The sequence below is a fragment of the Pan paniscus genome, chromosome 23, assembly GCF_029289425.2.
Source record: "Pan paniscus chromosome 23, NHGRI_mPanPan1-v2.0_pri, whole genome shotgun sequence".
In the NCBI taxonomy this organism is placed as follows: Eukaryota; Metazoa; Chordata; class Mammalia; order Primates; family Hominidae; genus Pan; species Pan paniscus.
The window spans coordinates 56,459,581-56,479,746 of NC_085927.1; the positions used below are offsets into that span (position 1 = coordinate 56,459,581).

Below are 20,166 nucleotides of genomic sequence, written 5' to 3' on the forward strand. Positions count from 1 at the left end.
CCCTGCAGGCAGCCAAGAGTTCTGTGCGTGTCCGAGCGTGTCCCCCGCTTTCCTTGGGTGGAGGCCAGCTCGGTGCCCTACCCAGGGCCTGCGGGCCCCAGCGCCCTGGTCGTCCCCTCCGCCTCCCTCTCAGCTGCCGCAACCAGGAGGACTCGCCGGGTTTTTGAAAATGGAAGGAAGTAGGTTTTACATTGCTACACTTCCCCTAGCCTGTTCATCCTTCCTTTTTAAACATTAAAAAGCAGTAAAAATGGTGGTTACCAGGGGCTTGGAGAGGGCATGGGAGTTCCTGTTCAGTGAGCAGAGTTTCAGTTAGACAAGACGAGTCCGGAGGCGGCTGCTCAGCATCACGGATGTAATTTATGCCACAGAGCTGCACGCTAAAAACTGGTGAAGTTGGGCTGAGCACGGCGGCTGACGCCTGTAATCCCAGCACTTTGGGAGGCCGAGGCGGGTGGATCACGAGGTCAGGAGACTGAGACCATCCTGGCTAACATGGCGAAACCCCGTCTCTACTAAAAATACAAAAAATTAGCTGGTGTGGTGGCGGGCGCCTGTAGTCCCAGCTACTCGGGAGGCTGAGGCAGGAGAATGGCGTGAACCCGGGAAGTGGAGCTTGCAGTGAGCCGAGATCACGCCACTGCACTCCAGCCTGGACGACAGAGTGAGACTCTGTCTCTAAAAAAAAAAAAAAACTGATGAAATTGGTATTATGTGTGTTTTACCGTAATTAAAAAATATTGTGGGAAAAGAAGTAATAGGGAGGCATTTTAGGAGATTTGGAGAGAGAATTGTTAACGACCACCGTAAGCCCATACTCCCGACGTCTGGCCCCATAGCGCCCAAGTCTCTTCACGCACCTGTTTGCCATAACGACGGTCACAGGAAGGTCCCGGTTTTAGTTGCCTTCATCCCTTCACAAGGACGGGGTCCTGTGTGGGTCCACCAGGGTGTTCCAGGACCCCCTGCCCTGCTGGTCTTGATGGATGGTGTGTGACGTGTTTCCCCCCACCAGGCCTCCGCTTCTTGAGCTTGGTCCTAGGGTCCTGGTACTGAGTTGTGGGGTGGCCGGTTCAGGGGGTGTCTGTGTGCTTGCTCCACCGCATTCTGCAGCCCGGGTTAGCTTTAGTTTCCTTTCTTTATTTTATTTTATTTTTTTTGAGACAGAGTCTCACGCTGCCCCCCAGGCTGCAGTGCAGTGGTGCAGTCTCGGCTCATTGCAAGCTCCGCCTCCCGGGTTCACGCCATTCTCCTGCCTCAGCCTCCTGAGTAGCTGGGACGCTGGGACTACAGGTGCCCGCCACCTCGCCTGGCTAATTTTTTTTGTATTTTTAGTAGAGATGCGGTTTCACCGTGTTAGCCAGGATGGTCTCGATGTCCTGACCTCATGATCTGCCCGCCCCGGCCTCCCAAAGTGCTGACATTACGGGCATGAGCCACCGTGCCAGGCCTAGTTTCCTTTCTAGTGAGCTTGAAGGTTTTTGCGTATTAGGAAGTGGTCTTGTCATTTTTGCTACATTGACTACATTGTCAAGCTGCCTTTTTTTTTTTTTTTTTTAAACAGAGTCTTGCCCTGTTGCTCAGGCTGGAGTGCAGTGGCATGATCTTGGCTCACTGCAACCTCCACCTCCCGGGTTCAAGCAATTCTTCTGCCTCACCCTTCCAAGTAGCTGGGATTATAGGCGCACATCACCTCGCCCAGCTAATTTTTGTATTTTAAGCAGAGACGGAGGTTCGCCATGTTGACCAGGCTGGTCTCAAACTCCTGACCTCAAGTGATCCACTCACCTCGGCCTCACAAAATGCTGGGATTACAGGTGCCAGCCACCGCACCTGGCCTAGTCAAGTTGTCTTGTAACATGGATATTAATCCTTCATTTATCATATTTGTTACCTGTATTCCTTGTTTTGTAGCGTATTTTGAAATTTTTTACTTTTTTTTACAAATGAGAGCTTTTTACTTTTGCCTGGTGGCCTGTTAGACTTTTTTACTTAGTGGCTTTTTTTTTCAGTCCCTTAATATAGACTCTTCCATCTTCTACTCTCTAGGGATTTCATAGCTACTAAATTCCCTTTTCCTTTTCCTTTTTTTTTTTGAGACGGAGTCTCACTGCCCAGGCTGGAGTGCAATGGTGCGATCTTGGCTCACTGCAAGCTCCGCCTCCCGGGTTCAAGCAATTCCTCTGCCTTCCTCTCCTGAGTAGCTGGGACTACAGGCGCCCGCCACCACACCCAGCTAATTTTTGTATTTTTAGTAGAGACAGGGTTTCACCATATTGGCCAGATGGTCTCGAACTCCTGCCCTGGTGATCCGCCTACCTTGGCCTCCCAAAGTGCTGGGATTACAGGCGTGAGCCACTGCTCCCAGCTGTTCTCTTTTCTTTTAAGGTTTGTGTGTTTTTAAGTTTACTGAACCTTTAGTCCCTCTGCAATTTGTAGCTCCTATATGGGAAACTTTTCCAAATGGCTGGCTCATGCTCCCCCAGCCTATGAGCAGCAGTTGCTACCTCCCCATCACCCACATCCCCCTCCTGGGGTCCTCCCAGCTTCCAGGGGATGCTGGGCATCAGGACAGCTCCCCGTAGAGCCTGTGTCCTGTGGGTTTTTTTTTTGTTTTTTTGTTTTTTTTTTGAGACGGAGTCTCGCTCTGTCACCCAGGCTGGAGCGCAGTGGCGGGATCTCAGCTCACTGCAAGCTCCGCCTCCTGGGTTCACGCCATTCTCCTGCCTCAGCCTCCTGAGTAGCTGGGACTACAGGTGCCCACCACCACGCCCGGCTAATTTTTTGTATTTTTAGTAGAGATGGGGTTTCACCGTGTCAGCCAAGATGGTCTCAATCTCCCGACCTTGTGATCCGCCCGCCTCGGCCTCCCAAAGTGCTGGTATTACAGGCGTGAGTCGCCGCGCCCAGCATCCTGTGGGTTTTGCAGCAGGGCCGGCATCAGGAATACTCAAGTGACCATTCCAGGAGAGCCTCCCCTCCCCTCACCATGCTGGGAACCTCCGCGCCCCTGTGGCTCAGAGCAGGTTCTAGTGCGTTCTGTGTCTTCGGTCCTCACTGTTAATGAGACTTCTTGCCACGAACTGTGATGCTGAGGAGAGCGGAGGAGGCTTTGGAGGCGGGGCAGGCATGTAGGAGCTGGAGCTGACCTTGCTCTCAGTGCTTCCCTGCCATGCTGCCCGCCCCAAGCAGGAAGTTCAGGAAATACCCCCGCCAGGGATCACTCCCCGCCCCATCTCCTTGCTCCTGGCCCAGTCGCCCTGTCTTCTTGAATTCCCGGATACCTTTGCCTTACTGGCATCTTTCCATTTTCAGAGGCAAAAATGTCAGCTCAGAAAGCTGGTCAGTGGCAGGACAGGCTTTCAGCCCAGGTTTGTACAGAGCAGTCCTCCCACGGGGACCCAGGTGTCTTGCACAAGTTGGGGACGGGGTTTTGGGAGAGGCATCCAGGCCGTGGAGCTGCGTGATGGGGCTGGGGTTGGGTGGCCCCTCCCTGCCTGGCTGGCCCCTCCTGTGGGCCACTGATCCTGGCCTCCAGGCTTTTGGGGGTGCCTTGGTGTTGCTGGCCAGGTCGGGCAGCGATGTGGGGAGCAGTACCCCACGGCACATCCGCCCTTTGGCACGTGGTGTGTGTGAATTACGCGTGTCCTGATGCAGCACACAGTGACTCGCACCTCAGTGTGACCAGGTTTCTGTGTTGATTGGAGGAGGAGGCAGGCATGGGGGCTGGGACAGGAGGCCCAGCTGGCCATGGGTGCCTGACCTGGTTGTCTCTGGGAGGGCTTCTGGGAGGTGGTGCGATCTGGATGTGTCTCAGAGTATGAGCCTGGTCGCATGGCGAGCAGGAACACGCTTTAGGCAGAGGGAGCAGTGTGGGCGGAGTCCTGGGAGCCGGGGCCAGGTGGAGCAGGCAGGACACAAGGCCAGGTCCCCGAGGTCCAGGAGAGAATCAACCGAGGCATCCCTAGCACACGCATCTGCTGGTTTCCGGGCGTGGCTGCCGTCCTGGTGGTGTATGTGGCCGTCGTGTTGACCACGTTCTTGACGGTTTGTTAGGCAACCTTTCGGCATGGCTGGCCCTCCTTCCCAATTCCAGAGCAGCGTTCTTCCCTTGCGCCTGTGCGCCGCCTCGCCGAGCCAGGCTGAGAACCCTGGCTTCCTTCTGCCTGCTGGGAGCCGGGGTCCTTGCTTGGTGGGAGGCAAGGACGCAGCTCAGCACTGACCAGGCTGGCCTGGGTGGGGTGGCCAAGGGCCCCACCTGATGAGTGCAGGGCGGGGGTCTCTGGGTCGGGGTTTTCTTTGGAAAGCTGGACCGGCCGTGCCCTGCGTGTGGGAGCTGGCTCGTGGGGCTTGGAGGTGTGTGTGGGAGGGACAGTGGCAGGGCGGGGTCTCTGGGTCGGGGTTTTCTTTGGAAAGCTGGACCGGCAGTGCCCTGCGTGTGGGAGCTGGCTCGTGGGGCTTGGAGGTGGCGAGCGGGAGAGTGACCACGCCCCTCTCTTGCAGGGAGCCCGAGCGTCATGTTAGGGTGAAGCAGAGGACCTCAGTGCTGAACATGCTAAGGAGGTTGGACAAAATCAGGTTCAGAGGTCACAAGAGAGATGACTTCCTCGATCTAGCGGAGTCTCCAAATGCTTCGGACACCGAATGCAGCGACGAAATCCCCCTGAAGGTAACGCGGACCTCGCCCCGGGACAGCGAGGAGCTGAGGGACCCTGTGAGTACCTGTCCTCGTCCACCGGTGTGGGCTGGGGTGTCGTCCCCGTCCTCTGTGGCCGGGCCAAGCGTGGACTCAGGCAGATTCGTGTCCTGCCCATGCTGGTCAGAGATGGACTGGGCCTGACTCTGTCTCACCTGCTCCCAACCCCTGCAGACCTTGTGGGGCCGGGCTGCTGCCACGCCGAGCCTTCTGTGTTTGCAGGTCTGATCAGCGGCTGCATTGGTTTTCCTCACTGGCTTTTCTGGGTGGGTGGCAGACTTCTCACACACATGTGACACAGAAGCCTCGGCCTGGCCCTGGGAGCGTTGACATGCGGATGGAGCAGGGCGGGCGTTGTCTGGAAGCCGCTGGTGCCTGGCTTGTCTTCTATTCAAGCCAAGGTGCACGTTTCCAGCCCCCAAAGCTGTCTAAGCCCAGGCTGGGCCCTCATCAGCCACGCGGAATCAGGGCTGGGCTTGTGGCCAGCTGGGGGGACAGCAAATACCCACGGAGCACCTCAGCTAGGCCCTGGGCCCTGGGTGGGAGCCAGGTGGGGAGCCAGGCGGGAGCCAGGTGGGGAGCCAGGCGGGAGCCAGGCGGGAGCCAGGCGGGAGCCAGGCGGGAGCAGGCCCTGCCTTGCAGAAACTTGCATTTGGTGGGGGGCGGGGCAGGGCCCGAAGCATGGTGGGCTGGGCTCCCTGCGGCCCCTCCTCTGGCCCAGCGTGGCCTCTAGCTCCTCCCCGTGTGCACACACCAAATTTGGTGTCCGGCTGGTTTCCTCCTCCAGCTCCTGAGCCAGGTCTTCTTTCCAGGTGTGGCCTGGGAGCGCCGGCCTTCCCTGGCTCCTTGTGTTGCTAATGCTTTATAACAGGACAGTGACTGTGCGTTGCTCTCAGCAGGAATTAATAATTTACTGCTGCTGCTGCCCTCTTGACACTGCCCGATCAGGCAGGTGGGGCCGCTTGGCTTCCTGGGGCATCACTACAGAGCACAGAGCACCCGGCCTGCCGGGATCGGCCATCCCCAGGCAAAGGTTGTGGTTGGTCCTGGGGGTGGACCGGGACCCCGGTAGGGTGTCTGCCCTTGTGCAGGTTATGTGGCAGAACGGCAGGGGCCTGCCCTTGCCGGAGAGCTGTGTCTCATCCGCCTCTGGCTGGGGCTGGCACGGAGGGCATGGGCCACGATTCTCCGATGGTGGTCTTTGTGCTGAGCATGTGGTGGGTGTCTCGGGAACAAAAATCTCCCTCCGGACACACACGTGGTTCAACAGGGAGGGGTGACGGGGATTCTACGCAAAGGCCAGAGCGGGGCTGTTTCCCCAGCTCCCTCTCCGCCATCCATCTGTCCTGCTCCAGGTGTTGTCTCGGTAGGGACCCTCCCGCCTGAGGGACCCTGTGGGTACCTGTCCTCATCCCCTGGTGTGGGCTGGGGTTTCGTCCCTGTCCTCTGTGGCCGGGCCAAGCATGAACTCAGGCAGGTTCGTGTCCTGCCCACGCTGGTCAGAGACGGACTGAGTGTGTGCGTGGTGTCTGAGGGGCGGGTGGACTGAGTGTGTGCGTTAGTGTCCGAGGGGCGGGTGGACTGAGTGTGTGCGTTAGTGTCCGAGGGGCGGGTTGACTGAGTGTGTGCGTGGTGTCTGAGGGGCGGGTGGACTGAGCGTGTGCGTTGGTGTCCGAGGGGCGGGTGGACTGAGCGTGTGCGTTGGTGTCCGAGGGGCGGGTGGACTGTGTGCGTTAGTGTCCGAGGGGCGGGTGGACTGAGTGTGTGCGTTGGTGTCCGAGGGGCGGGTGGACTGAGTGTGTGCGTGGTGTCTGAGGGGCGGGTGGACTGAGTGTGTGCGTTGGTATCTGAGGGGCGGGTGGACTGTGTGCGTTGGTGTCCGAGGGGCGGGTGGACTGAGTGTGTGCGTTGGTGTCCGAGGGGCGGGTGGACTGAGTGTGTGCGTGGTGTCCGAGGGGCGGGTGGACTGAGTGTGTGCGTTGGTGTCCGAGGGGCGGGTGGACTGAGTGTGTGCGTTGGTGTCCGAGGGGCGGGTGGACTGAGTGTGCGCGTGGTGTCCGAGGGGCGGGTGGACTGAGTGTGTGCGTTGGTGTGCGAGGGGCGGGTGGACTGAGTGTGTGCGTGGTGTCTGAGGGGCGGGTGGACTGAGTGTGTGCGTGGTGTCCGAGGGGCGGGTGGAGTGAGTGTGTGCGTTGGTGTGTGAGGGGCGGGTGGACTGAGTGTGTGCGTGGTGTCCGAGGGGCGGGTGGACTGTGTGCGTTGGTGTCCGAGGGGCGGGTGGACTGAGTGTGTGCGTTGGTGTCCGAGGGGCGGGTGGACTGAGTGTGTGCGTTGGTGTCCGAGGGGCGGGTGGACTGTGTGCGTTGGTGTCCGAGGGGCGGGTGGACTGAGTGTGTGCGTTGGTGTCCGAGGGGCGGGTGGACTGAGTGTGTGCGTTGGTGTCCGAGGGGCGGGTGGACTGAGTGTGTGCGTTGGTGTCCGAGGGGCGGGTGGACTGAGTGTGTGCGTTGGTGTCCGAGGGGCGGGTGGACTGAGTGTGTGCGTTGGTGTCCGAGGGGCGGGTGGACTGAGTGTGTGCGTTGGTGTCCGAGGGGCGGGTGGACTGAGTGTGTGCGTTGGTGTCCGAGGGGCGGGTGGACTGAGTGTGTGCGTTGGTGTCCGAGGGGCGGGTGGACTGAGTGTGTGCGTTGGTGTCTGAGGGGCGGGTGGAGGGCTGCAGTGAGGGAGCCAGGGCCAGGATTGCAGGTATTGGTCTGGTTGGAGCAGCAGGAGGTAGGGCTGAGGGATCATGGGGGTCTTCACCTGGGGCAGAACATGTGGATTTGGGGGGCATCAGGGATCCCCTGCGGGGGAGGGTCAGTGTCAGAGCTGGCCGCTCCAGGGTGATGTCTGGGGAGTAGCTTGGAGAATGTGCCTCCTGGGGGTGGCAGAGGGTATGGTGCCAGCGGTGTTGCTGGGGTCACAGGAGAGGCAGGCTGTGGTCTGGACCAGCTCTGGTGGGCAGGTGGTGGTCCACGAGGCACAAGGGGGCTTGAGGGGGCATGTTGAGTTGAGAGGGAGCCCACCGAGTAGGGGCAAATGCTGCAGAGGCCAGGGCAAGGTCAGCCTGTGGACTGGGGCCCCCCTTCCTCGAGGCTGTGAGGGGCTGCGGGGGGAAACCACCTCAGGGACTCGGACGTCTGGAATCCCAGGAGATTCCTAGTGTGGGTGAGCAGGGCCCCGCTTGGGGCATCGTGCTGAATGCAGGTCAGGCCCTGACTGCAGAGACCAGGCTGAGTTCCTTAGCTGTGTAACCTGCACCTGAGCCTCAGTGTCCTCAGCTTTTAAGGGGGACGGCAGTCTCGTCCACCCCCAGGCCTGCTTTAAGGATCAAATGAGATAATAAGTGAAACGTACGTGGCTGGCGTCTTGCTTATGGTTAGCTTGGAGGGAGTTGTAATTATTAATGACCGTGAAATACTGATTCGCTAAACTCTCCTCCTGGTTCCAGGGCTCCTTTGCGAAGCCTCGTTCCTGTAGCACGTTGACGCTGCTCCGGCCCAGGCTCACGAGGCCCCCGGGGTGGGGGGCTGTGCAGCGTTGCCCTGCTCCTTCCGAGGTCCCCTCTCATCACCCTTCTTCACACGGGCAGCCTCCCAGAAACATCCTGAGACCTGGGCTCAGGCACAGAGGCCTTGGGGGTTGGTTTTATAACAGCTTAATCGAGATATTCCCACCGGGTATACAGTATACAGTTCACCCACTAAAAGTGTGCGACTCAGGGGTTTCTATTAATAGCATATTTACAATGCTGTGCTACCATTACTACAGTTTTAAAAGGTTTTTATCACCCGAAAGAGACCCCGTTCCTTTCACAGTCACTCCCATTTCCCTTGGCCACCGGCCCCACCAGCTGCCAGCCTGCTTTCTGTCCCATTTCCCTCGGCCCCCCGCCCCGCCAGCCGCCAGCCTGCTTTCTGTCGATGGATTTGCCCATATGGGGCATCTCATATAACACGAGGCCTCGTGTGTCTGTCCTTTGCTCGCATAAGGGACGTGAGGTTCATCCATGCTGCGGTATGCATTGGTGCTGCCTGCCTTTTTATGGCTGAACCTGTTTCATCATATGGCCAGGCCACATTTTCTTTTTCTTATTCTTTTTTTTTTTTTGAGACAGAGTCTCACTCTGTCACCCAGGCTGGAGTGCAGTGGTGTGATCTCGGCTCACTGCAACCTCCACCTCCCAGGTTCAAGCGATTCTCATGCCTCAGCCTCCTGAGTAGCTGGGATTACAGGCACATACCACCACGCCCGGCTAATATTTTGTATTTTTAGTAGAGACGGGGTTTCACCGTGTTGCCCAGGCTGTTCTCGAACTGCTGAGCTCAGGCAATCCACCCGCCTCAGCCTCCCAGAGTGCTGGGATTACAGACGTGAGCCACCGCGCCCGGCCTGTTGTCTTTATTCATTGATCTGTTGTGGGCCCTCGGGCAGTTCCCATTCTTGGACTGTGATGAATAAGGCTGAATGCCTGCGATTGAGTGTTTGTGTGCATGTGTTTCCACATGGTCTCGCTGGGCCATGCAGAGGCCCGAGATTGCCCTTTTCCAGGATCTACCGCATTCTCACGTGCAGCCGCGCCGTGCTCTGTGCCCACCGGTAGGGTCTGAGGGTTTCCCTGGAGGGGCAGGTTCAGACAGGAGCCCACCTTGCAGCCTGGGGTGTTCTGACCGCCCCTCTCAGTGCTCCAGGAGCTCTTCCGTGGCAGACCCCAAGCAGCCTCACTCCTGGCAGCGGCTCAGGATCTCACCCTGGGATGTTCGTCACTTCAGCTAATCTGTCCCCACTGAGGGATCGCGGGTGCTTGTGGCTCTTAGCGTCCATCACTCCTGGCAGCCTGGTGCCCATGTGGGCTGCAGCACTCTTGGTGGAAGTGCTGGACCGAGTGTGCCTGTGTGGTGGTCCTGGCAGCTGCGCGGTGTGCCCTCCATAGCCCCCCGAGGGCCGCGTGCCCTCACCCCGGCCTCCGCAGTGTGCCCTCCATAGCCCCCCGAGGGCCGCGTGCCCTCACCCCGGCCTCCGCAGTGTGCCCTCCACAGCCCCCCGAGGGCCGCGTGCCCTCACCCCGGCCTCCGCAGTGTGCCCTCCATAGCCCCCCGAGGGCCGCGTGCCCTCACCCCGGCCTCCGCAGTGTGCCCTCCATAGCCCCCCGAGGGCCGCGTGCCCTCACCCCGGCCTCCGCAGTGTGCCCTCCATAGCCCCCTGAGGGCCGCGTGCCCTCACCCCGGCCTCCGCAGTGTGCCCTCCATAGCCCCCTGAGGGCCGTGTGCCCTCACCCCGGCCTCCGCAGTGTGCCCTCCATAGCCCCCTGAGGGCCGTGTGCCCTCACCCCGGCCTCTGCAGTGTGCCCTCCATAGTTCCCTCAAGGGCCGTGTGCCCTCACCCCGGCCTCCGCAGTGTGCCCTCCATAGCCCCCCGAGGGCCGCGTGCCCTCACCCCGGCCTCCGCAGTGTGCCCTCCATAGCCCCCTGAGGGCCGCGTGCCCTCACCCCGGCCTCCGCAGTGTGCCCTCCATAGCCCCCTGAGGGCCGCGTGCCCTCACCCCGGCCTCCGCAGTGTGCCCTCCATAGCCCCCTGAGGGCCGTGTGCCCTCACCCCGGCCTCCGCAGTGTGCCCTCCATAGCCCCCTGAGGGCCGTGTGCCCTCACCCCGGCCTCTGCAGTGTGCCCTCCATAGCTCCCTCAAGGGCCGTGTGCCCTCACCCCGGCCTCCGCAGTGTGCCCTCCATAGCCCCCTGAGGGCCGTGTGCCCTCACCCCGGCCTCCGCAGTGTGCCCTCCATAGCCCCCCGAGGGCCGTGTGCCCTCACCCCGGCCTCCGCAGTGTGCCCTCCATAGCCCCCTGAGGGCCATGTGCCCCCACCCCGGCCTCCACGCTGTTCTCAGGCTTCTCTCTCCACCGCGCTGAGGGGCAGGACGGCAGTGCCGAGTGGCTGTAGGTTGCACGGCTTTTATTGTGCAGGAAGTTGGTCATCTTTGCACACATGTAGGCTTCATTCTTTTTATTTGTTGTGGTAAAATACACAGAGCATAGAATGCACCATTTTCATTTTCACTGTCAGTGTGCAGTTCAGGGGCACGGAGCACATGCCCTCTGTTGTGCTGCCATCGCCACCTCCACCTCCACCTCCAGAACCTTTCGTCATCCCAGACTGAGGCCTAGCACGTGTCACACGCCAGCTCCCTGATGGGAATTCCTCCCTGCCCCACCCCGGCAGCCTGCATTCCGCCTCCTGTCTCTGAATGTGACTCCTGGGGACCGGAGATGGGTAGAACCTCACAGCCTGTGTCCTTTCGTCTCCTGGGGACCGGGGATGGGTAGAACCTCACAGCCTGTGTCCTTTCGTCTCCTGGGGACCGGGGATGGGTAGAACCTCACAGCCTGTGTCCTTTCGTCTCCTGGGGACCGGGGATGGGTAGAACCTCACAGCCTGTGTCCTTTCGTCTCCTGGGGACCGGGGATGGGTAGAACCTCACAGCCTGTGTCCTTTCGTCTCCTGGGGACCGGGGATGGGTAGAACCTTACAGCGTGTGTCTTTTTCTGGCCGCTGTCACCAAGCACCATGTCCTCCAGGTGTGCTCAGCTTCATTCCTGCTTCCTTTCGTTGTGGGCTGTTTGTGTCCTGGGACAAAGTGGCTGAGAGTAGAACCCAGACCTGCTTGGGAGGGGAAGGTTGGAGGGACCCACGAGGCTGGGCTGGGAAGGGGAGATAAAGGCGGAAGAGACGGGTAACTGTGTGGCTGGTGCTGGCTGGAAGGAGAGGTGGCGAGAAGGAGGTGGGCATGCTTAGGGCTGGGGCAGCGTCTGGGGTGACCCCCGACCAGGAGGCAGGAGATGGGAGACGTCCCCAGAAGACCCACGCCCCATCTTGAGAGGGCTGCAGATTTCAGTTGAGGCAAAAGTTGGAGAAAATAGTTCTAGAAAAGCTGAAGAACTGAGAAATGACCAGGCCTACCACTCTGGTTTTATAGTGACAGCACCACAGCCTTGGTGTCCTGCACCCTTGGAGTTCTGAGTCCAGGCCTCTGACTCCAGCTCAGGGTGGCTCCTCCGTAGGTCTGAGAAGGGATCAGCTGGAGGGACCCACAGGGCTTGCAGAAGGATTCAGACCCCAGCATTTCAGGGCAGCACCCCAGGGCCTTGTGTCCCAATAGGGGACCCCTTGTTCATTGGTGAGTACTGCAGAGCCAGTCCTCACCACCCTGGTATCCAGGTGGCTCTCAGCTGGGCTGTGGAATCCCAGGACTGGGTGGAGACCGTGGGGCCCAGCCCTCGTGGGCCTGGAGCAGCCATTGCAGACAGGGTTGGCGCATGTGGATGGAGCCGGGTCACCCGCATGACGCTGCCTGTGCTTGCTGGGGAGGGTGCTGGGCGTGGCGGAGTTGAATTTTCCGCCTCTGCACTGGGCAGAGCTTTCCACGCAGGCCTCTGGCCCCTTGCCACGTGTCTGTTATGGGGACCCACACAGCCCCCCGCCCGGTGGGGATGGGGATGTGGAGGGAAGAGCACACTTATTTGTAGGGCTGAGTGGGCAGAGGCAGATGGGAGCCTCCAAGCTCTTCTCCAACTCAGCCTCCAGGAAGCAGCCCTGCCCAGGCTGACGTGCTGGAACAGGGTGGCACGGTCCAACTGTTTTCCCCAGGCCTCCCCGAAAGTATGCCACAGCCCAGGCTCCTCGGAAGCCAGGGGGCCCCCAGCTGCCCTGGTTCCATCCCTCTGCCCGCCCGTGGGCCTTCCTCCCCTGCCCCCAGTGCCAGCATTGTCTGTCCTTGTCACAGGTGGGTACTGTTCTGAGTTGGGGCACTGGGACGTTTCCTGTGGGAATAGAGCTGTTTAAAGTGTGGCTCCCTCTCCTGCCCTCCCTGGGGAGCCCCCCACCTAATGAAGGCGGGGACTTGGATGAGGTGGCGTGGATGCCCATCCTCTCTTTGTCCCTGACTTCCAGGTAGCCTTTGCTCATGTCTGTCCCAGGGAAGGGCTGGCTGTGTGGGGCTGTTTCAGGGGCTCCTGATGAAGGCTGCTGCTGGCCCGGGAGCCCAGCAACTGGGGGCTCTGGCCGGCCCTGCTTTCTCCGTGGGTTGGCGTCCTTGCTGCTGCTGCCAACGGGAGTCCCCAGCTGGAGGAGGCCAAGGCCACTGGCTTCCTGGGGACCCCAGCCTGCCTTGTCACCAAGAAGAATGGGGTCCTCTCTCTCCAGCATCACTTGAGACAATCCCAGGAAGAATCCATTGTGGGAAAGGCAACCCCTAGTTCCGAGCATGGTGTCCATGGGGTGTAGGCAGGAGGTGGGCTGAGTGGGCTCCGGGGGTCCCGGCCGTACGGGGGTGTTTTCTGTCCTCAGTGTGGGGCTGGGACTTGGGATCCTTGGTTGTTGTTTAGGCCGCCTTCCCGGTTAGAAAATTCATGATAAGCACTGAGGTCTCCCAGGCCAGGCCTCCATCATCCTGCGTGGGCCACGTTACTCCTGGGCCACCCTCAGGCCTGTCTCACCCCTGGGTGCCCATGCTCTCAGCAGACAGTTGGGGGTGAACAGGCCCACTGGCCCCAGGCACACACCTGCCCTCTGTACCTTCAAGGAGCCATTGTAAACAGAGTAAGTGAAGTATTTGGAAAATGCCTCTTGAAGGTGGGCCCTGCCGAGGGCTGGGGGAGTGTGGCAGGTGATCCCTCGGTGGGGAGCGAGGCTGCAGAAGTGCCTGGCTGCTGGGTCTCATTTCAGCTTAATGTTTATGACCTCCTCCTCCAGACAGGCACATTCCTGTCTCTGACCTTGCCTTGTAACCGCTGTGGGCAGGGTGGCTAGGTTTGACTCAAATGCAAGGAAAATGGAGAGAAACTTCTGGAAGCTACGTAGATAAGAAACCTAAGGAAGGGGAGACAGAGGAGAGGAAGAGATAGGTGTGCATCTCCAAACACCAGCCCAAGGCAGACTCAGCGAAGGGGCAGAGGGCGTGCCCAGCTGTGCAGGAGCAAGGGTGGGCAAATGGCGGGAGAAGGGGCAAAGGCAGGAGCCAGGTGCCAGCCTGGTCCTTGGTCCATGGTCAGGGGTCCTGGAACTGCCCAAGGCACTTGGGGGCAAGTGGGTCGGAGCAAGCAGGTAGCGCGTGGCCACAGTTTCTGTGTTTGAGATCTTTAAAAATATTCATAATAGGCTGGGCACGGTGACTCATGCCTGAAATCCCAGCACTTTGGGAGGCCAAGGCGGGTGGATCACCTGAGGCTAGGAGTTCAAGACCAGCCTGGGCAACATGGTGAAACCCCGTCTGTACTAAAAATACAAAAAAAATTAGCCGGGTATGGTGGCAGGCACCTGTAATTCCAGCTACTTTGGAGGCTGAGGCAGGAGAATCACTTGAACCTGGGAGGTAGAGGTTGCAGTGAGCCGAGATCACGTCATTGCACTCCAGCCTGGGCGACAGAGTGAGACTTCACTATCTCAAAAAAAAAAAAGAAATCATAATAGAAAACATTCAAAATGTCCAGCACGCTTTTGAACTAGAGAGCAGCGGGCTGGGAGCCCAAGTGTCCTTCGTCCCTTTGTGGTTGGTACCACCCCTGGCCACTCCTGTCCTGGGGGACTGTGTCTTCCCTGCCCCCGCCCCCGGCCACTCCTGTCCTGGGGAACCGTGTCCTCCCTGCCCCCACCCCTGGCCACTCCTGTCCTGGGGGACCGTGTCTTCCCTACCCCCCGTCCCTGGCCACTCCTGTCCTGGGGGACTGTGTCCTCCCTGCCCCCACTCCCAGCCACCCCTGTCCAGGGGAGCTGTGTCCTCCCTGCTCCCCACCCCTGACCACTCCTGTCCTGGGGGCCCGTGTCCTCCCTGCCCCCCACCCCTGGCCACTCCTGTCCTAGGTGGCCGTGTCCTCCCTGCCCCCCACCCCCCCGGCCACTGGATGACTCTGGAGCAGGTCCCAGGCACGTTCTCATTCTGTCTGAAACACGCCAGGGTCCATATCTGAAAGATGAGGACTGGAGAGAAACAGCCCAGGGCAGTGCAGGGGTCCGGCTGCAGGCTTTGTAGTTTGCCTCCTCCTGGCTGCATGTGGGAGCACCCAGGCCCTTGCCCACTCAGGTGAACCTTTTCCAGGCTGTCTATGTCAGAGCCACCTTCATGGGGACGTTTAGCCCCCGGGGTCTGTCCTGGGGCCCCAGCTGGGGTCCTAGTCTGGCGGCACCTGCGTCTTGAGCTTCCAGGGTCAGCTTGGAGCCCCAGACCCATGTCTCCAGTGTATGCTAGAGCACAGGTGGGGTTGTGTGACCTTCTTGGGACTCTTTTGGAGCTTCTGTCCTCCTGGATGGGTGCTTGTGGGATCCCAGCTTCCAGCACCTGGGCTCCGCTGGCCTCCCGGAACAGGCGTCCCATGCCCGTTCCTCATCTGTCAGTGCTGGGACAGACCCCAAGCAGCTCCCACAGGGCCCCTCCAGCGGGCAGGACAGACGGAATCACCCTGCCTCCACTCATGCCCTGGGAACTCTTGCCCCAGCAGCGAGAGCAGCTGAAAGTGTGGGAGGTTGGGCACCCAGAACGGGGCAGCCACAGCCAGAGTGCCCTGCCTAGAAGCTGCTGGTTCCCGAAGCCAGCGCCTTCTTCCTGGGCTGTGGCCACAGCGTGGGTGATACATGTGCAAGGAGCCATTGCGGTGCTGCTCCGGGTGGCCTTGTTGAAGCCGCACACCTGTTACCTGGCTCTGGAGGAGGAAGTCTGAGGACCCAGCTGGAGAAATCAGGTGCCTGCTGTCCTGTGGTGGGACACTCACTCATGTGCTGTCCCTCACCAGGTCCCTGGCAGGATGCAACGTGGAGGGCGACTGTGTGGCATCCAGTGTGGGGCCCAGGCAGGCCTGGCTGTGCCAGGCATGGCCCCTGCTTTCTGTCCCATCAGCAGGATGTGGAACGGCCGCCTGTGCCCAGTCCCTGGGCTCCAGGCATCGGGCAGCCGTAGCCTGTAACTCGAGCCCGTCCTGGCTTGCTGGGGCTGTGAGCTGGGGTTTTTGTGGAGCAGACGGGATGACGAGGCCCCTGTTTGGAGTTTGCTGTGGCTCACTGGGGCTGTGAGCCGCGGTTTTCATGGAGCAGACAGGACGGCAAGGCCGCTGTTCGGAGTTTGCTCACCTCGGTTGCGGCAGACCCTTCTGCCCGGGGGCCAGTCTCTCCGATCTACTCAGTGTGGCTCGTGGAGGCGCCCGCAGCCTCTGCTCAGGTGTGAGGGCCTGGCTCTGGCACGGCCAGCCGGACACACGGGGCCAGCACAGTTCCAGGGTTTTCTTACCTCTGCAGCCTGAGGAGATCAGGATCACGACCATCAAGAGACTTAGCGCCACTTATCCAGTTTCCTTTTTTTTTTTTTTTTTTTTTTTTTTGAGATGGAGTCTCGCTCTGTCGCCCAGGCTGGAGTGCAGTGGCGCGATCTCGGCTCATTGCAAGCTCCACCTCCTGGGTTCATGCCATTCTCCTCCCTCAGCCTCCTGAGTAGCTGGGACTACAGGTGCCCGCCACTGCGCCTGGCTAATTTTTCGTATTTTTTAGTAGAGATGGGGTTTCACCGTGGTCTCGATCTCCTGACCTCGTGATCCACCCGCCTCGGCCTCCCAAAGTGCTGGGATTACAGGTGTGAGCCACCGTGCCCCGCCTCCATTTTTAAGATATTTCTTAAAGCCAGCCTTACAGGGGCTCTGAGGATATCCACATTCTCTGAGATGTCCCTGCTCCCCACAGAGGAGGCTGGGTAGACAGACACGGGTCTTATGCTGGGGGCTCCGTTGCCCCATCTGACTGCTGCGTCGTCCCCATGCCCAGAAACTGCAGCTGCTGGTCCCTTTCCACATGCCACTGCTGCCATCCTGGGGCCCCTGGGCACCTCTGGGGGAACTGAGTGGTGTAGACCCAGGGTGCCACAGGTGGCCCCTCTGATCTTTTGGTGTTTTTCTTCTAGGCTGGTCCAGGGACCCTCATCATGGCCACAGGAGTCCAGGACTTTAACCGGACAGAGTTTGATCGACTGAATGAGATCAAAGGTCACCTGGAAATTGCCTTATTGGAAAAACACTTCTTACGTGAGTACCAGAAAGCGCTTGGAGGGGATGGGACAAGGTGGGTCAGGGGTGGCTGAGATGGGGGATGTCGTCTTGCCCAGGAGCTGGGTCTGGTGAAGACCCACGCAGGCTCCATCGCTGGACACGAGCCCTGGGCAGCTGTGGCTCCGGCGTGGCCCTTTGGGCTGGGTGGTCCCGGCACAGCCTCTGTCTCTGCGTTTGAGCCTCCCTTGCGGCCCTGCTAAGCTGGCACTCAAGGTTGCTCCACAGGGGCTGGGGGCGTGGGGGCCTTTCCCCTGTGGGGTAAAGTAGAGTCTCTGGGGAAAAGGAGTGAAATATTCCCAGAAAATTGTAATTATTTTAGTGAATTGGTCCCTTGCATTCCCAGTGGGTGGCTCAGACTTTTTCAGAGCTTTTGGAAGGACTCTGAAATCTTACGTTTGTTCTGGTTGGTTTGTGTCTCCAGGAGGGAGGTGGGGCAGTAGGCTCTGGCGTCCACTGGCCTTGGCCAGGCGTGCCTGGTTTGCTGGGCTTCGGACTCTGCAGCAGTGAGAATGGCAGAGATTCTTACAGGAGGGGCTCGCAGGCTTGGCTCCACTTGGTGTATTGCTCTTCAGCCTCTCTCCCTACCTGTGTCCTCCCTGTTGTCCGGATGTGGAAACTGAGGCACAGAGGGTTCACAAGGTGATGCCTGACTAGTAAGAGGCCACTTACCAGTAAGACAGTGCCAGGCAGATGAGTCCCAAAGTTCCTGCCAGCAACCCTGCTGTGTGTGGTTTTCACAGCTGACACTATGGTGGGATTCTTGTTATTACGCTCCTGTGTGTCCAGAGCCAGTCACTTGTGAACCACATGGAGCCCCCATTTGTGACAGGCAGGGGCTTAGGACCGGGGTGCGCAGGTCACTTCCTTCTGGGTGTCGTGCCCAGCCAGGGTCTTTTCCATGCTGTGTACCAGACAGCCAGTGCCTTTGCCAGAAGGATTGTCATCTGGGTGCCCTGTCCTTGGTTACCAGTGCTCTCATGTCTGTGCACTCACCGGGTGCTCAAGGGTCCAAGGCCCGTCCACACAGCCTTGTGGGTTCACCTGGCAACAGGCCAGAGCGTGATAGTGAGCCTGTGTATGTACGGCACTGGACTGTGTGTGTGCTTAGATGGCGTAATGAACTCTGTGTGCTCATGTTTGTGTGGCTGTGGTTAACGGTGTGTGCATGAGTGTGTGTGTGTGTGTGTATGTACAGTGGTGGTTAACTCTGTGTATGCATGTATGTGAGTAGTTAACCACGGTAGTAGTTAACCGTGTGTATATAGACAGTGGTAGTTAACCCTATGTGTGCGTGTGTGTGCCTGTGTGCAGCGGTGGTTAACCCTGTGTGTGTGTGCACGTGTGTGGTGGTTAACCTTGTGTGTGCACGTACGTGCACGTGTGCAGTGGTAGTTAACCCAGTGTGTGTGCGCATGTGTGCAGTGTTAATCCAGTGTGTGTGTGTGTCTGCGTGTGCAGCAGTAGTTAACCCTGTGAGTGCACATGTGCGGCAGTGGTTAACTGTGTGTGTGTGTGTGTGTGTGCAGCGGTAGTTAACCCTGTGTGTGTGTGTGAGCGTGTGCGGCGGTAGTTAACCCTGTGTGTGTGTGTGCAGCAGTAGTTAACTCTGTGTGTATGCGTGTGGCGGTGGTTAACCCTGTGTGCGTGTGGCGGTGGTTAACCCTGTGTGTGCGTGTGTGTGCCCGTGTGCAGCAGTATTAACCGTGTGTGTGTGTGCATGCCCATTTGTGGCAGTATTAACCGTATGTGCGTGTGCATGCCCATGTGCATCAGTATTAACTGTGTGTGTACACATGTGTATATCCATCTGTACTCTGACAGCTTTCTTGGGCCCCTGAGGACTGGACACTGGTCGTTCTGAGTACAGCTCTGGTGACACGCTATGGCTGTGGTGTGGAGTGACTCGGTCTCTCCATGAGCCTTAGGTTGCATAGAGCCAGCTTGGGCAGAGAGGGGCTGGCCCACATGGGCTGCCGACAGGGTTCAGTCCTCCCGATGACCGTCCTGGTGACCTGCCGCCTGCGACCTCACCAGCCTGCAGTGGTGGCTCTGCTGGAATTGATGGATCTCTGAGAATGGAGAGGCTGGGCTCTCCCTGGGTGGTGGCAGCAGGGGGCTGGCCCTTGGTTGACTGTCCAGCTGGGCCTGTGCGTGGAAGGTATGCTATTTGGCCTGGAGAGCATAGCTCGGCAGACTCTAGTTAAGTCATCAACCACCAGAGGCTGCCTTATCCGCTGAACCTCACGAATTGCCTTTCTGTGAGTCGAAGTGGTTGAATATTGACGGTTTTTCAGTCATGGGGCAGGGGGTCAGTGTTTCACTTTCAGGGAGCAGGTGCTCTTGGTGCAGGGGAAGGATCTGTGAGCATCAACAGGGACCCTCTGCTGGGGCCCGGGAAGCTTCAGGAGAAGAGGCGAGCTGGCATGTGGGGTGGAGGGATGGAGGGACGCCTGTCCAGGCAGATTCGCTTTGAGACGTTGTTGATAACAAAGTTGCAAAATGGAGACAGCTGAACCCACAGGGCTGCCTCTCTGGGGCCGAGCAGATCCCGGAGGAAATGAGGCCACCTGGTCACAAACAGAGCTGCTGGTGTCCCTGGACCAGCACTTGTGACTCTGTCCTCAGCATTTGCCAAAGGAGCATCTCCTTTTACCCCTTGGTAGCTCATGAAGTAAAAGTGTTAGATTCACCTCTGACAGCCTGTGGGGTGGTGAGCACGGGGATTATTTTTTAATTATGGAAAATTTCAAATGTATCCAGAAATGGAGCAAAGAGTGTCATGGGCCTCCCTGGTTGAAACCCACCACTGGCTGCAACAAGATTCCCAGCAAGATTCTGGACCAGGCAGGCTTCCCCGACACGCCCTCTCCCTGCCCCCAACCCCCTGCCCCGGCCCCCCGCCCCCCTCTGGGGTTTTGGAGCAAATCCCAGCCAGCATCCTCTCATTTCAGCTGTAAATATTTCAGTGGGTAGCTCAGTGTGTTTTAAAAACAAAAGCCACGAGTCTAATATCACAACTGAAAAAAGCAAACAGCTTTTCGTTAATACCATCAGCTGTCCAACTTAAGCTCAAATTTCCCTGATAGGGATAGAGCCACTGCACTCCAGCCCGGATGACAGAGCGAGACCCCATCTCTTAATTTTATTAATTAATTAATTTATTTATTTAGAGATGGAGTCTCACTGTGTCGCCCAGGCCGGAGTGCAGTGGTGCGATCTCGGCTCACTGTAACCTCTGCCTGCCAGGTTCAAGCGATTCTCTGGCCTCAGCCTCCTGAGTAGCTGGGATTACAGGCACGCACCTCCATGCCTGGGTAATTTTTGTATTTTTAATAGAGATGGGGTTTCACCATG

At 59.0% G+C, this 20,166-nt stretch overlaps 1 protein-coding gene across 6 annotated transcripts in view; it reads left to right on the forward strand.

The window, feature by feature from the left end:
• GRAMD4 (GRAM domain containing 4) overlaps positions 1 to 20,166 on the forward strand; it is a 140,511-nt gene that overhangs the window by 48,561 nt on the left and 71,784 nt on the right. For 5 of the 6 annotated variants that reach the window (XM_055106052.2, XM_055106053.2, XM_063603159.1 and 2 more), the window contains exons 2-3: positions 4,504 to 4,714; positions 16,668 to 16,788. In XM_055106052.2, the coding sequence (XP_054962027.1) occupies positions 4,504 to 4,714; positions 16,668 to 16,788 (332 nt within the window). The remainder of the gene's footprint in view (positions 1 to 4,503; positions 4,715 to 16,667; positions 16,789 to 20,166) is intronic. The other variant, XM_063603157.1, reaches the window with a different exon arrangement.